Source organism: Halichoerus grypus, chromosome 8 (genome assembly GCF_964656455.1).
Source record: "Halichoerus grypus chromosome 8, mHalGry1.hap1.1, whole genome shotgun sequence".
Lineage (NCBI taxonomy): Eukaryota > Metazoa > Chordata > Mammalia > Carnivora > Phocidae > Halichoerus > Halichoerus grypus.
In genome coordinates, this window is record NC_135719.1 from 127,093,922 (window position 1) to 127,107,303 (window position 13,382).

At 51.9% G+C, this 13,382-nt stretch overlaps 1 protein-coding gene across 1 annotated transcript in view; it reads left to right on the forward strand.

The window, feature by feature from the left end:
* Positions 1–10,138, forward strand: part of LRRC74A (leucine rich repeat containing 74A) — a 30,500-nt gene extending 20,362 nt beyond the window's left edge. Inside the window, exons 10-14 of the mRNA XM_078054336.1 lie at positions 2,693–2,788; positions 5,786–5,932; positions 9,423–9,530; positions 9,916–9,998; positions 10,090–10,138. Coding sequence (XP_077910462.1) covers positions 2,693–2,788; positions 5,786–5,932; positions 9,423–9,530; positions 9,916–9,998; positions 10,090–10,138 — 483 coding nt within the window. The remainder of the gene's footprint in view (positions 1–2,692; positions 2,789–5,785; positions 5,933–9,422; positions 9,531–9,915; positions 9,999–10,089) is intronic.
* The last annotated feature ends 3,244 nt before the right edge of the window (positions 10,139–13,382 follow it).

Sequence of the window (13,382 nt, forward strand, 5' to 3'; positions counted from 1 at the left end):
CCATCTAGTCTCCTCCGGCTTAGACCCCCACATGGTTTCCTGTGGTTCAAACCCAGTTCTCTCGTCCTGGTGTGCTTCTCCAGCCTCAGTTTACCCCACACTCTCCCTCGCTGTCCAGCCATGGCCTCGGGGGCTTCTTTCATCTCCCCCATCCCAGGGCCCGACTCTCCCTGTGGCTTCGGACTCAGCCTCTCCTGTAGTGCTCTCCCCCACTCCTCCCTGCACCTAACTGAGTCCCTGCCCCAGCTCAGCACGGCACTCCAGCAGCTGTCCTCACGGACTCTCAGATCTCAGCTCACCCCTTCACGCAGAACTTGCCAGGTTCCTTCTTAGACTCTGACTTCAGTGACTCGCTGACTGTCTGGTCACCCCCACTGGTGTGAGCTGCATGAGAGTAAAGACTGTGTTTGCTTCTGCCCATTATTATACCCCTTGTACCTATTGGCATATAGTAGATGCCCAATGAATGTCCATTAATGAATGAATGAATACATCTTTCATTTTAAATTGATTGATAGGGGCACCTGGGTGGCTCAGTGGGTTAAGCGTCTGCCTTTGGCTCAGGTCATGATCTCAGGGTCCTGGGATCGAGCCCCGCATCGGGCCCCCTGCCCTGCAGGGAGCCTGTTTCTCCCTCTCCCTGCCGCTCCCCCTGCTTGTGTGCTCTCTCTCTCTGTCAAATAAATACATAAAATCTTCAAAAATAAATAAATAGATTGGCTTATAGATGTCTCACATAGAAGCTCTTGGGCAGTTGGAAAACAGATGAAAGAGGAGGCCTCCCATTACCAGCTTCCCTTCCTGGGGCTCCCGCAGTGAGACAGGTGCATATCAGGTGGCTTGCTTCTTGCTCACGGCACAGCCCTCCAGCTCGGGCTTCACTCGCTCCACCTGTCAGATGAGAAAGCCGAGCCTACGTGACCAGCTCAGGCCCTGCAGCTCCAGAGAGGCCAAGAAGTCAGCCCTCCCTGGCTTCCTACTGCAACTCCAAATTCCTCAAGATGTGGGGGCGATTCGGGGGGAGGCCACAGATGTGGGGGTGCTGGTGGAGAAGGATGGGAGTTAGAAATCAGTGACAATGAGCTGCCATCTGAGAGGACGAGCACCTTAGAGCTGCAGAGAAGAAGCCAGCTTCCCAGCAGTAGAGGGAGCACGGCGACCTGCTGGCTAGTGACCGCGAGAGCTGGGAGCAAGGTCTGGCCAGAGTGGGACGAAGAATAACTCAGAGAGACTGACTGATGCAGCCTGCCTGTGACTCAGCCTCCGTGGAACCATGAAGCCAAGGAAAGTTCAGAGCACCTGAATCGTAAAAGATTGAAACACTGCCTCAACAACATGGCTACGGGGGTTTTCTCTAACCGATGGGGGCACTCGTGATTTTCACACTTTTTCTACCTCTTTTTGAATTTCTTGTATAATGACCATGTGTCATTGCTTAAATGTTTAATTAAACCCATTGTCATGTGTTTAAATATATTTTAAATTTTTTAAATGTTTTAAAATGAAAGAAAAAAGTTTTAAACGCAATTTAAAACATACCTCTCAGTTTGGTCGCAGGTGGAAGCTGCATCAGTTTTGCCACTGGAATGATCTCTTGTTCTCCACGTGGAGCACAGCCCTCCTTCCCCTACTCTTGGAAAAAATAAGGATCCCCCCAGGGAAGTGTGTCCATCAAAGGCTTCTTAGAAGCTAAGCCCTGTGAAGTCTGTGTTTTCTCTCTCGAGTCTGTCAGAGCCCGGGAAACACCTGACACGCAGTAGGTGCTCAATGGAAGTTCTGGCTGCCTCATCAAGCACCACCTGGCGGAAAGCCTTCGCTAATAATAACTAGCATTCATTTGCTGCTTACTATGTACCAAGCACTCCTTTGAATGTTTTGCTTGAATTAATTTATTGGATCCTCAGAGTGGCCCTAAGCGATAGGTCCCCAGTGGTCAGGGAATTGACCCAAGGCCAGAAAACTAGTAAGCAGAGCCACTGGGCTCCATGGTCTTTGCTGTTAACCTCTAGCCCAAGCTTCAGTGGCTCTCAGCTACATTAGGATAGTACCCTGGGTGCGCAGCTAGGCCCGCACGGTCCCTGTGATCTGGCCCGTCCCAGCTCTGTGGCCTCGTTCTTTCTGCTCCTGTTCATGAAATGTTTGCTATTGCCCAAACACCTCTGCACCTTTGCACTTGCCTGCCCTTTTCTACTTTGGTGCATCTCACTCCCTCCTCTGGTCCTGCCCCCTGCTTCTTCCAGACCAGAAGAATCCCCATTAGTTCAGCAAGGCTTAGCTCAAGTGTCCCCTCCACTGTGCTGGATGTCCTTTTCCTGGCTCCTGCAGTACCAGTATGTGCCTCTGTCATTGCCCTCACCGCACTTCTGATGCCATTTACTCCTTTGCCTGTGGCCCCCTCTAGAGTGTAAGCTACATGAGGGCAGAGACCTTGTCCTGTCTGCCTGTGCAACCCTTAGCACGTTTCCCAGTAACCAGCACATGGTAGGTTTGCTGGACGGATGGATGGATGGATGGATGAGCAGTGATAGACAAGCAGATGGATGACTGGACAAACAGGGAGACAGGTGCTTACAGAGAAATCTGGGTGGAAGATAGAGACGATGATTTGATGGGAAGAAATGGAAGCCATGCTCTGAGCCAGGCTCTCCTGTCCCCATCTCATCCTCCTCCGGTCTTGCCCCTCCTCCCACAGCTTTTCCTGAACCCTATGAGTATGGATGGGGCTATTTTACTTATCCTGTCCATCAAGAGGAACCCCAAATCCAAGATGGAAGAGATCGACATTTCCGTGAGTGATCAGACGGTGGTTGCTCACACCAGGGCCCACACCAGTTACCACAGCCACGCATGCCATGTGGGCAGTTACCACAGCCACGCTGGGTGGGCAGGCACCAATAGCTCTGTCCCTTACACCAATGCTCCATGATAGGGTCACTCCTTTTGGAGTACAACTTGGCCCTCTCTTGGGGTCCGTTTCGCAGGAGTAGCCCTTCCGTTGATAACTTTATGGTGTGAAATCCCAGACCGGAGCCCGAGTGGGTCTGGGAGCAGAAACAGCAGAGCAGAGATGGGATCCCCCGAGCAGCATTCGTTCACTGCCAGCCCTGCTCATGGACAGCCCTGGGTCCCAGAATGGTTCCAGAATCACAGAACTTTTAGAATCTGCATATTAACACACGTACAAATTTTGTATTCCATGACGTGGCCTCTTGAGAGTAGAATGTAAGGGTAAACTCCCTGATGGAGGAGGAAGGCCCAAGGAGGGGACTTCACTGGGCCAGGTGTTCTTGCCTGGATCATCAGACAGGTGGTAGCTGGCCCACCACTTTATACTGGTTTTCCCCCCAAAGTGATCTCTGCTCCGCTTATCTGGCCCCACTCTGGGAGGTAGGTAGAATGGACTCATGCCCCAGAGCTATCGTGAACAAAGTACCACACTCTGGGGTGGGGGTGGGGGGCTCAAACAATAGAAGTATAATATCTCACAGTTCTGTAAACTAAAGCCCAAGATCAAGGTGTTGGCAGGATTGGTTCCTTTGGAGGACTGCAAGGAAGAATGGGTTCCATGCTTCTCCCAGCTTCTGGTCGTTTGCTGGCAATCTTGGATGTTCCTTGGCTTGTAGGAGCATCACCCTGAGTTCTGCCTTCAGCTTCAGATGGCGTTCTCCTTGTGTGCATGTCTGTCTCTGTATCCAAATGCCCCTTTTTAGAAGGACACCAGTCATAGCAGATTAGGGCCCACCCCAATGACCTCATCTTAACTCAATCATCTAAAAAGACCCTATTTCCAAATAAGGTCACCTTCACAGGTACGGGGGATTAGGACTTCAATATCTTTTTGGTGGGAACACAGTTCAACCCATAACAAGAACTCTTCCTCATTTTCCCCTTTTATATATAAGGAAACTGAACCAGAGAGGTTAGATGACTTGCCCAGGACCACATAGGCAAGCGAGAAACACGACAAAGGGTAAACCCAGGGCTTCTGCCTCCTACTCTAGAGTTCTATAAAGGGACAGTGTTAAAGTCATGTTACATAATTTTAATGCCACACAAATATGATATTTTGCCAAGATCTTAAAGCCTTGCAATAATATCAATGATGGCATTTTTTTTTTTAAGATTTTATTTATTTTTTTGACAGAGAGAGACATAGCGAGAGCAGGAACACAAGCAGGGGGAGTGGGAGAGGGAGAAGCAGGCTTCCCGCCGAGCAGGGAGCCCGATGTGGGACTCGATCCCAGGACCCTGGGATCATGACCTGAGCCGAAGGCAGACGCTTAACGACTGAGCCACCCAGGCGCCCTCAGTGATGGTATTTTGAATATTTAAGCCCAAACTCCTTGGAACTAAATAATAAGTAAAATTTGGACTTAGGTTTGCCACAGATTATAAAACATTAGAAAAACATACCTGCTTTTCTTTTCATTTTGTTCTCTTCCCCTTGCTCCCTGCCCCCAGGCTCCTCTTTTTGCTCATGGTCTTTCTCCTCAGGGGCCTTCTGTCCGCCCTCATCCTACAGCTCTGGCCTTGCACCCCTCATGCGGCCTTAACTCCCACCCCACCCCGCCTCTGGGGCTCAATTACACATCCAGATTTTGTTGGCATCTGCTCTCCCCCCGCCCAGTGCAGGTTGGAAGGCATGCCCTCAGGCACTGTCTTGGTGTCTGAGGGAACGTTAGAAGCGGTGCTGTTTGGCTAACCCCAGGGGGTGCACGTCCCCATGAGCTGGGATCACAATGCCACCTTACAAGCCTACCAGCACAGGGCGCCTGGGTGGCTCAGTCGTTAAGCATCTGCCTTCAGCTCAGGTCATGGTCCCAGGGTCCTGGGATTGAGCCCCACATCAGGCTCCCTGCTCGGCTGGAAGCCTGCTTCTCCTTCTCCCACTCCCCCCTGCTTGTGTTCCCTCTCTCGCTGTGTCTCTCTCTGTCAAATAAATAAAATCTTAAAAAAAAAAAAAAAAAGAAAAAGAAAAACAAGCCTACCAGCACAGACAGGTCTGAATTAGACTTTTCCTTCCCTTTTGTCATCTCTCCTGATGTAACTCTAAACAGTGTTGGAATCCCTTCATTGTAGATGAACTTTCTCTAGAACTTTCTCTAGAATATCTACAAATCGGGATGAGGTAAGCCTGCAGCCCTTAAGCATGGGTTTAATTATTTGAAGTGGCAAATAATTCCTCACAGCCACATCTGAGGAATGAAGCAGGCTGACCAAACCAGGGAAGGCCAGCTTTGGTCAAACACTGCTTCACAGAACACGTCTTCTCCTGTGGCCTATAACCCAGCTCTGAGGGCACTTCCAAAAGGCGCATTCCCAGTGGGTTTTGAACCAGGACAGGGTGGTTGGGATGAGGAATCCTCTTCCAGGGCACCTGCTCCAAAGACCAATATGGTGTAGAAATGGACATTTCAGGGCATTTGCCTGGAGACCAGTCTCCTAACCCCATAGCTGTGTCTCATCTGCCACACACAGAAACTGATGCTCACCATCTGAGAGCTGAACTGATAGTATGTGACAGGCTACCAGCCCTCAGCTAGAACATCTGATCAAAATCACGTGCAAACCTTACAAGTCAAATTGCAAGCTCTAAGAAAGGTGAACTACCCCAGTCTAGGAGCAGCACTGCAGAACAAGCTGGAAAAGACAAAAAAAAGCTCTGCCTTTGGCTTGGATGGGCCTGCTGGTCTGCAGGGGGAGGTGCGGGAGGGGGCGGGGGGTGGAGATGGTACAACAGCGGCGATGTCTTCCTCATGACGGGTCCCTTCTCTCCCCACCTCAGAATGTGCTGGTGTCTGAGCAGTTCCTAAAAATATTGGATGGGGTGTGTGCCATCCACCCCCAGCTGGACGTGATATACAAGTCGGTGCAAGGCTTCTCTGCCAAGAAAGCGCTCCTCCAGTGGACGAACCCCATGAAATTGATCCAGGTGAGCCCTTGCCTTCCTCTTGCAGACCCCAAAGACCAAGAGTCGCCCCTCCCCCAAAGCGTCTGCACAATCCTCTCCAACAAGGAATGTCTCTCGGACGTGGAATATTCCTTGTGGATGTTGGATCCCCTCAGCAGGGCTCCCCAGCTCCCAGAGGAAGGGGAGATCTGGGAAAGGGCTGAAGTGGGAGGGGCTTGGAACAGGATGGTTTCTACCAGCTTGCTAATGTACGACCAAAGGCAAGTCACTGTGCTCTCTGGGCCCCAGTCTCTTCACTTGGAAAATGGGTAGAACAACAGGACTCACCCCGGGAGGGCTGCTGTGGAGATCCAATTCTGTTACACACAAATGCCTGGCCAATAATAAGCACCCAACAAACGCAAGCTCTTGCCAGTAGCTGATAAGGATGCCAAGACACCCCTGTGGTGAGGACAGCTATTTGGTGGCTTCAGCTAAAGAGGGACCCTCAGGTCCTTTCTGTCTTGTGGTCACCTACTCCCAGCTCAAGTCTCAGATCACAGGAGGCAGATGTAACCATGGAAATGAAAAATCAGATAGTTTTAGAGCTGCAAGGGCGCTCATCTGGTCTGATCACCTCACAGAGTAGTGCCCAGGCCAGGCTGGTGTTCCTATTCCTGGCTCTCACCGGTGGCAGGGTTGACCAGCCTCTGCTGGATGCACACTGTGGTGATACCATGCAGATGTGGGTTCTACAGGGTGTGTACTGCTGGGGCTGCTTCCCGCTCCTTGGTTGGTCTGCTCTGTGCCTTAGCTTCCAGGACTAAATAAAAGAGCTCTGCATGAATATTATTGTTGTGTGGAAAGTTCTAGAAGGCAAGGGGGTTATCAAGTATCTGCACGAGTCAGATGACATCAGATGGAACCAAGAGGAAACCTGTTTCGCAAGGGGAGCGGGATGCTCCAGGGAACAGGAATGGAGTTCTCAGATGCAAAGTGGGGGTCCCACCCTGTGTTTAAAACAGCATAGAAATCTCTAGGAATCTCATAAGAATCTCAGATTAGAGACCAAACCAGATGTGCAATGCAAAACACAGTCCTTCCCCTCAGGGGGGCCAACAATCTGGTTGGGAAGATGGGACAGCTGCAGTAACTTCTCAAAGATATATGATAAATAATAAATGAGTGACAAACGCAGCAGATATCATCAAAATCCAGAGTAGAGGCCACTGTGGGATTAGGCAAAGAAAAAAGGACACGTCCTGGGGAAGGGCCTTGAAGAGCAGAAAGGATTCAGGTGAGCGACAGCAACAGGGAGGGAGCTCTGGGGATAGGATTCCCACCAGCAAAGGAGCAGGGGGGTGGTACACACAGTGTGCTTGGGGGATGGGCAGGACCATGTGGTTCCAGCAGGAGAACCACACGGTTCCAGGTTCCTGCAAAGCCTGGAAGTCGAGGCTGCACAGGGAGGCTGGGGCTGGATATGGCTCAGTGTTGGGTTTTGATTCCACAGGGAGCAGGGAGCCAGCGATAGTGGCTGAGAAGTGGGTAATGTGAATCCAGCAGGACTGAGGAATAATTTTTCAGGCAATGGAGAGAAAATGAACTGAAGGGGGTAAAGATGAGAGTGGGAACGCCAACGAGGACACTATGGTAGTATTCTAGGTATGATAGCTAGTATTCTAGAATGGTGCCTTGCCTGAGAGTGGGAATGGAAGTGGAGAGACAGATGTAGGCGATACCATTATGGAGCGCCTCCAGGATTTGGTGAATGGTTGGGTACATGGTGCATGTGTGGGAGTGTGCGTGTGTGTGTGTGTGTGTGTGTGTGTGTGTGTGTGCTGGGAGAAGGAAGGCCTGTGATGATAGGAGAGAACCAAAGATAATCCCAAAAGTTCAAGCCCAAGGGACTAAAATAAAGGTGATGACATTGGCAGGGGTAGGGAAGTCCTCTCTAGCCCCACCCTCTCTGTCCACCCCTCCCAGCTGGTTATCCAACATTTGAGCCCCCCTGGATTTCTCCCTGTTTCTCTACACCATTTCTCGCTCAACCCCAGGCCTGTGCACACGCACATTCCTCTGCCTGGAACACCCTTCCTCCTGCCTTCTGTGTCTCACTCATTCCTACTCTTCCTCTAGGTCTCTACTCAAGTTCATGTCCTTGGGCAACCCTTCCAGACTCCCTAGTCAGGAGTAGCTAGGCCGTCTCTGAACTCCTCCAGGGCAGGAGCGATGATGGGTCTTATCACTAGCACCTACCGAAGCAACAAGCCCTTCTTGCGCTGGTCAAAGTTCTTGTTGCTGAGCACACAATCCACTCCGGCTGGGTTAAACAAAGAGGGATATATGACCAGAGACAGACCCCAGAAACATTGACGGGGGCTGAAGAAACAGATTCTTGGTTTAGGTTCCAGAAATGGCTCCCCAAATCCCCCATGTGGGCTGCCAGGGTGATGGCTGCTTCTGCTATGATCGGGAGGCTGCCCAGCGGGGATCACCCGCTGAATCAGGACCGGCCCCCAGCTGCATCCGGCCTGCTCCCTCCAAATCAGATCTCCCACACAAGCCTCCCCTGGGTGCTTGGTGAAACGCATCCCATTCCGACGCCTAGCTGAAAGGGGGTTTGGGGAATGTCGACGTTTGGCTCTGCAGCATCTGCACTGTACAGGGGCGTGCTGTGGAGGGAGGGGAGGCGTGTCGGCTCACCCGTGGGGTCCGCCACGGCGCTTACAACCGCCCACAGGGTCGAGCTGCCGGAGCGTCACCTGGGACGTGTTGGATTGAGGTGCCAGTGGGTGTCAGCACGGACTTGTGAGCAGCTGTTGAGGATGCAGAAGTAGGGTCCCCCTGGGGGGAGAGGCAGTGCACCCCAGAGGGCAAAGTGTGGGGAAAGAAGAGCAGGGGACCGAGGACTGGTCCCTGAGGAGTTCCTCAGTGAGCACGGTTATCTGCAGGAATATCTATCAATCTGGCTGGGCCTTGAGGGCCTTTTGAGAGCGGGAGGGGAAGAGAAACATAAAGATACTTAGAAAGGACCCCAAAAGAATGTTTTAATGATACTGAAAAGGTGTTCACAATGTATTAGTACAGTGCATTTTATAAAAGAGTATGTACGATAGAAAGATGATGGATGGATGGAAAGATAGGTAATAGATGATAGATGAAAGATATAGATAGATAGATAGATAGATAGATAGATAGATAGATAGATAGATAGGCAGACAGACAGAACAAACAGCAGAGACTCTAATCCTTCCTTCTTTGGAGCCGCATGGCGATCCTGCTCCGTGGAGTGGGGGCCCCCGGACACTGAGCAAACCCCAGAGCCATCACGGCATGCAGCTCCGTGCAGGGCTCTTGGGCTCAGGCGACTGCTAACACACAGGAGACTCGGGCCCCCCAGGCTGCCCCCTACAGCTCCCCTGCACTTGCCAGGCCGCCCTTTGGCGGAAGGTGGCGGTGGGGGGTGGGGGGTGGTTAATAGATGTTATAAAGTCAAGTGCGTGCTCCTGGTGTCTCCTGCTTCTCCCAGAGCTACGCCGACCAGCACAGAATCACAGTCGTGGACTTCTTCAGGAGCTTGAACCCTAAAGGAATGATGACGATGCCTGTGGGCGACTTCCGGAAAGCTATGATACAGGTGTCCTGACCCTGTGGCTCCAGCCAGGGTGTGCGTGTGTGTCTGTCTGTCTGTCCGTGTGTCTGTGTGTGTGTGTCCGTGTGTCCGTGTGTGTGTCCGTGTGTCTGTGTCCATGTGTCCGTGTGTGTGTCCGTGTGTCCGTGTGTGCGTATGTGTCTCTGTGTGTGTGTCCGTGTGTCTGTGTGTGTGTGTGTCCGTGTGTCTGAGTGTGTGTCCGTGTGTCTGTGTCTGTGTGTGTGTGTATCTGTGTGTGTGTCCGTGTGTCTGTGTGTGTGTGTGTGTGTGTGTGTGTGTCCGTGTGTCCGTGTGTCTGTCTGGGGGCAGGGGCTGCAGAGGGGTGGGCAGAGAGCTTGGCTGACCTTGCCCGGCCCCCCCACCCCTTCAGCAGGACAAGGTCCCCGTAGACCTGTACCAAGTCAGGGAGCTGGTAAAGAAGCTGGATGACAAGAGAGGCGGGGTGAACTTCAGGTCAGTCCGCCCCACCCCATCTCCCACCTCCCCCGAAGCAGCGCTCCCCGGGGGCTCCCACGGGCTGCCCTCTGCCTCAGCTTCCCCTCAGCCATGGGCTGCTGGCTGCGGGGCCAGACTCTGGGGACACAGTGGGGTGACCCAGGGGTGCACGTGGCTAGGCCCCGGTGCGGTGAGAGGGGTCTGCAGGTCCCCGGGGAGCCCAGAGGGGAGGACGGCAGGGCCGGGAGCCACACTGGGAAGCCACGGGCCACTCAGCTCCGCGGGGGGGACGTGGGCTCCGCCCCTTAAAGAGACAGGCAAGCGCCGGGGTAACCGTCCCTAGGGAGCCCTTGCCACGGCCTCTCAGGGCCCAATAGCCGCTGTCCTCGCCCGCACACGGCGACGGACACTGAGCTTTGGAGGAGGGCAGCACAGAAGCTCAGTGCGCCCACAGAACAGGGCACCTGGTCTGTGTGGTTCCGGAAGCTGCTCCACCGAGCTGCACCTCCTCCCCAAGGCCTATGGGTTGGGCCCCCATCTGGCCCTGCGGCTTTGTGTCTTGCAGTGTCCTTAGGGAGCTCTGTCTGAGGGCTCCCCTCTGACCCTGCCCCACGAGCCTTCCCCGGGTACCTCTGTCCTGTGCCCCGATCAGCGTGCGTGCGTGTGATAGAGGGGTTTAAACGTGGGCTCCAAGGCTAGACCACCCGAGTCCCAAGCCCAGCTCCACTCCTGGGCAAGTTACCCAATCTCCCTGGGCTTCAGTTTCCCCATCTGTACTATGAAGCTAATAATAGTCCCCATGGCAGCAGAGTTTTTGAGGACTAAGTGGGTGAACGCCTGTAAAACATTTAGAACATTACCTGGCATGTGGTAGGCTCAGAGGACACATGTTTTCTTATATATTATTTTACCCTCACAAACACACAGGTTCTTATTTATCATAAATAGAAGCATGTTATCACGTTCCTCTGAACTTGCTTTGCCTTCCAGGATGTCTTGGCAATCTTTCCATGTCTGTACATTTAGATCCATCTCCATCTTTTTTAAATGCCATGTGCTATAGCACAGAAGTCTCATTATTGAGTCTCATTTTTATGGACGTTTAAGTTATTTCCATTGTTTTGCTACTACAAATAATACTGTAACCGGCATCCTTTTGTATACGGTGTTTGCACGCATGAGTCTCTCTAACAAGGGCTCAGTGGAGCAAATCCTGTGCGATCGCTGGGCCAAAAGGTATGCATATTCTAAATTTCAGTCTACTGCCAAACGCTTGCCAACAATGTAAACCAGCTCACTGCCCCATCCCCCAAGCCGGCACGGAAACTTACCCGTGTTCAACCCTCTGCCACCATGAGGGGTGGGTTGACAAATGGTCTCGCTTGGATTTGAGCCTGCCTAACATTCCCGCCAGTCAGCCACGAGGCTTCACCGACACCCAGTGTTATCCCCTTACCTTTCAAACCAGTTTCTTGAAAACGGCGAAGCCATAGCAACAAGTCTGGTCTGGAAAGAAGTCCTGGCGACAGAGAAGTCCTGGCAAGTCAGATGGTGGCAGGGAGGAGGCGGCGATCTGTCTGAAATCTCCGTAGACAAACATCAAGGCCAGACTGTGAGCGAGCCAATAAAGTCTGGCTGGGTCTTGACGCCTCTGGGCTGCTGGTGGTGTGCCCTTCCCCGGGGCAGCACCTCCTGGTTTTAGTGGCCAGCAAGGGGGCACATCCTCGGCAGCCTTGGTGGGAGCCGGGGGAAGACAAATGGGAAATGCAACGGGGTTGCTAGGCTGCAAGAGAAAAGCGGGGAGTGGAAGGGGGGAGATCAGTACACAAAAGCGGTCATCATAGTAAATGTAAACTGTGTCCAGGAGAGAGATTTCTGAGATGCTGGAGGCAGTGGCTGAGGGAACAGATGCTCAGGAAACGAGAACAGGGACCTTTAGAAGCAAATGCTGAGGGGCCACGTGGACAGAGCCCAGGATGGGAGACAGAGATGTGGCAGGTGGTCGCAGCCCAGGACTACCTAGCCACCTGATCTTGAAGCCTTGTGCTTCCAGCTGAAAAGTAGGACAGCTGAACTAAAGGCTTCCCAATCTGTTCTGGGGAATCTACTATTCTGCATTTCTTTTTAAAATTCTTTGGGAGCCAGGGAGATAAGAGTTGCTTAGCATAACAGCAGGGAGGGTCAAGAACAGCATGCGCTGCCCAGGTAAGGGGGGTGGGCACCTTGAAGGGTTCTGATCAACCTTGACAGTTGTCTTTGTGGGTCAACAAGGGAAGGGACTGAAGCGCGCATCTCTGTAGCACTTCAGAGTGCCTGGCACAAAGTAGATGCTCAATAAATACCTTTGGCATCAACAAATACATTCACCTGGCAATTGTTTTGGGCAAATGGTGGAGAACTAGGAAAATTTGGAGGTAACCAAGAACCAACACTTTTGAGCCAGTGGAGTGCTGGACCGGCATCTAGGCATCCTGTTACCACCCTGGGTTTCACTTTGTTTCACCAGGGGGTGGATCTGACACCGAGGCCCCTCTGCACATGGGGCAGAATCATTATTCGAAATAATTTATGCCCCCTCCCCACAGTGCATTTCCCCCTTTCCTTTCCTTAATTGAGGTCTTAGCCTGAAGTTGAATTTCCATTGATTGGGTGGTATAGGAGCTCAGAGTCAAAATTAGGATAATAAAAGAAAATAAAGAAATGCAATAAGGGATTTGAAGGCTGAAGCTCACATCTACCATACTCACCAGGGTATGTGGATGTCTTTTGCTCTGACTCCACAAATAAATCGAATCCCCTTGAAGTCAGCCTATGTCTTTTAAGTTTATTATAATCTATAAATTTCCCCATCAAGTCTCCTGCCCATACTGAGCATCCAATAACTGCTGGTATCTGGGTGGAACCCTGAGGATTATGAAGCCACAAAGTATCAGAATTTGTGGACTGTAGGCCATGGATCCATAAAAACAGCAAAGTTTTCTCAAGATGCTTTTAATCCATCTCTTGCATAAAAATGAAAAGGCAGCAATCTTCTGATCAAATGTTATTTTTTGTTTGGGTAGGTTTGGGGAAATTATGGAGATATAAGGAAGCTAAAATCCACCCCTACCACCACCCCCGACCATCTGGGCCATCCCTTGCTACTGCCACCCCCAAGTGGGTGAAGGATTGCCAAGCCAAAAAAACCTGCCTTGTAACAGCCCGGGAGCCTTCCCAAAGTTGGAGTAATTCCTACAAGTGGCCACTAGGTGTCAGGGCAGCTCCAAAAGTCCGGGTGAGCACATCTCCTCCAGACTTTACAGACTGGTTTGCAGCTTTTGCCTTGCACTTTCTGTGAGCTCCCAAACTTCTGCCCCCTCAAGAGCCCGACGTGAAATCTGAGCCCTGAAGGGTCCAGCAGCC